Genomic DNA, 332 nt, shown 5'->3' with positions numbered 1-332 from the left:
CCTGGGCCCCTGTTGCATCGGCAGGCCCCCCCTCCTCTGTCCTACCCCAGCAGCGGTCTCTATCTTTGCCCCGGGGCCCCTGTGTGATGTGCAGGCCCCCCCATCCCGTGTCATACCCCAGCAGCGGTCTCTCTCTTTGCCCCGGGGCCCCTGACGCATTTCTCTGTTGCAGACCCCGACACTCAGGTATTGAAGGAACATCTCATCGATGAGCTGGATTACGTCCTGGTCCCCACAGAAGCCTGGAGCAAGCTGATGTCCTGGTACGGGAGCGTCGCCGGTCAGCTGCCCATCGTCAGGAAGGTGAGGAGGGGCTCTGGGGTATGTCGGCA

General features: G+C 63.3%; 1 protein-coding gene across 1 annotated transcript in view; it reads left to right on the top strand.

Annotated features, from left to right (window-relative positions):
* Window positions 1-332, top strand: part of LOC108803799 (ubiquitin carboxyl-terminal hydrolase 4-like) — a gene marked incomplete at its 3' end in the record, with an annotated part of 9,183 nt that overhangs the window by 6,038 nt on the left and 2,813 nt on the right. The window contains exon 3 of the mRNA XM_018575599.1: window positions 173-303. Within this exon, the coding sequence (XP_018431101.1) occupies window positions 173-303 (131 nt within the window). The remainder of the gene's footprint in view (window positions 1-172; window positions 304-332) is intronic.

This window comes from Nanorana parkeri, unplaced genomic scaffold (assembly GCF_000935625.1).
Source record: "Nanorana parkeri isolate BGI_ZX_2015 unplaced genomic scaffold, ASM93562v1 scaffold4229, whole genome shotgun sequence".
Lineage (NCBI taxonomy): Eukaryota > Metazoa > Chordata > Amphibia > Anura > Dicroglossidae > Nanorana > Nanorana parkeri.
The sequence above is the reverse complement of the archived record's forward strand: the minus strand, read 5'-3'. Positions and strand labels throughout refer to the sequence as shown.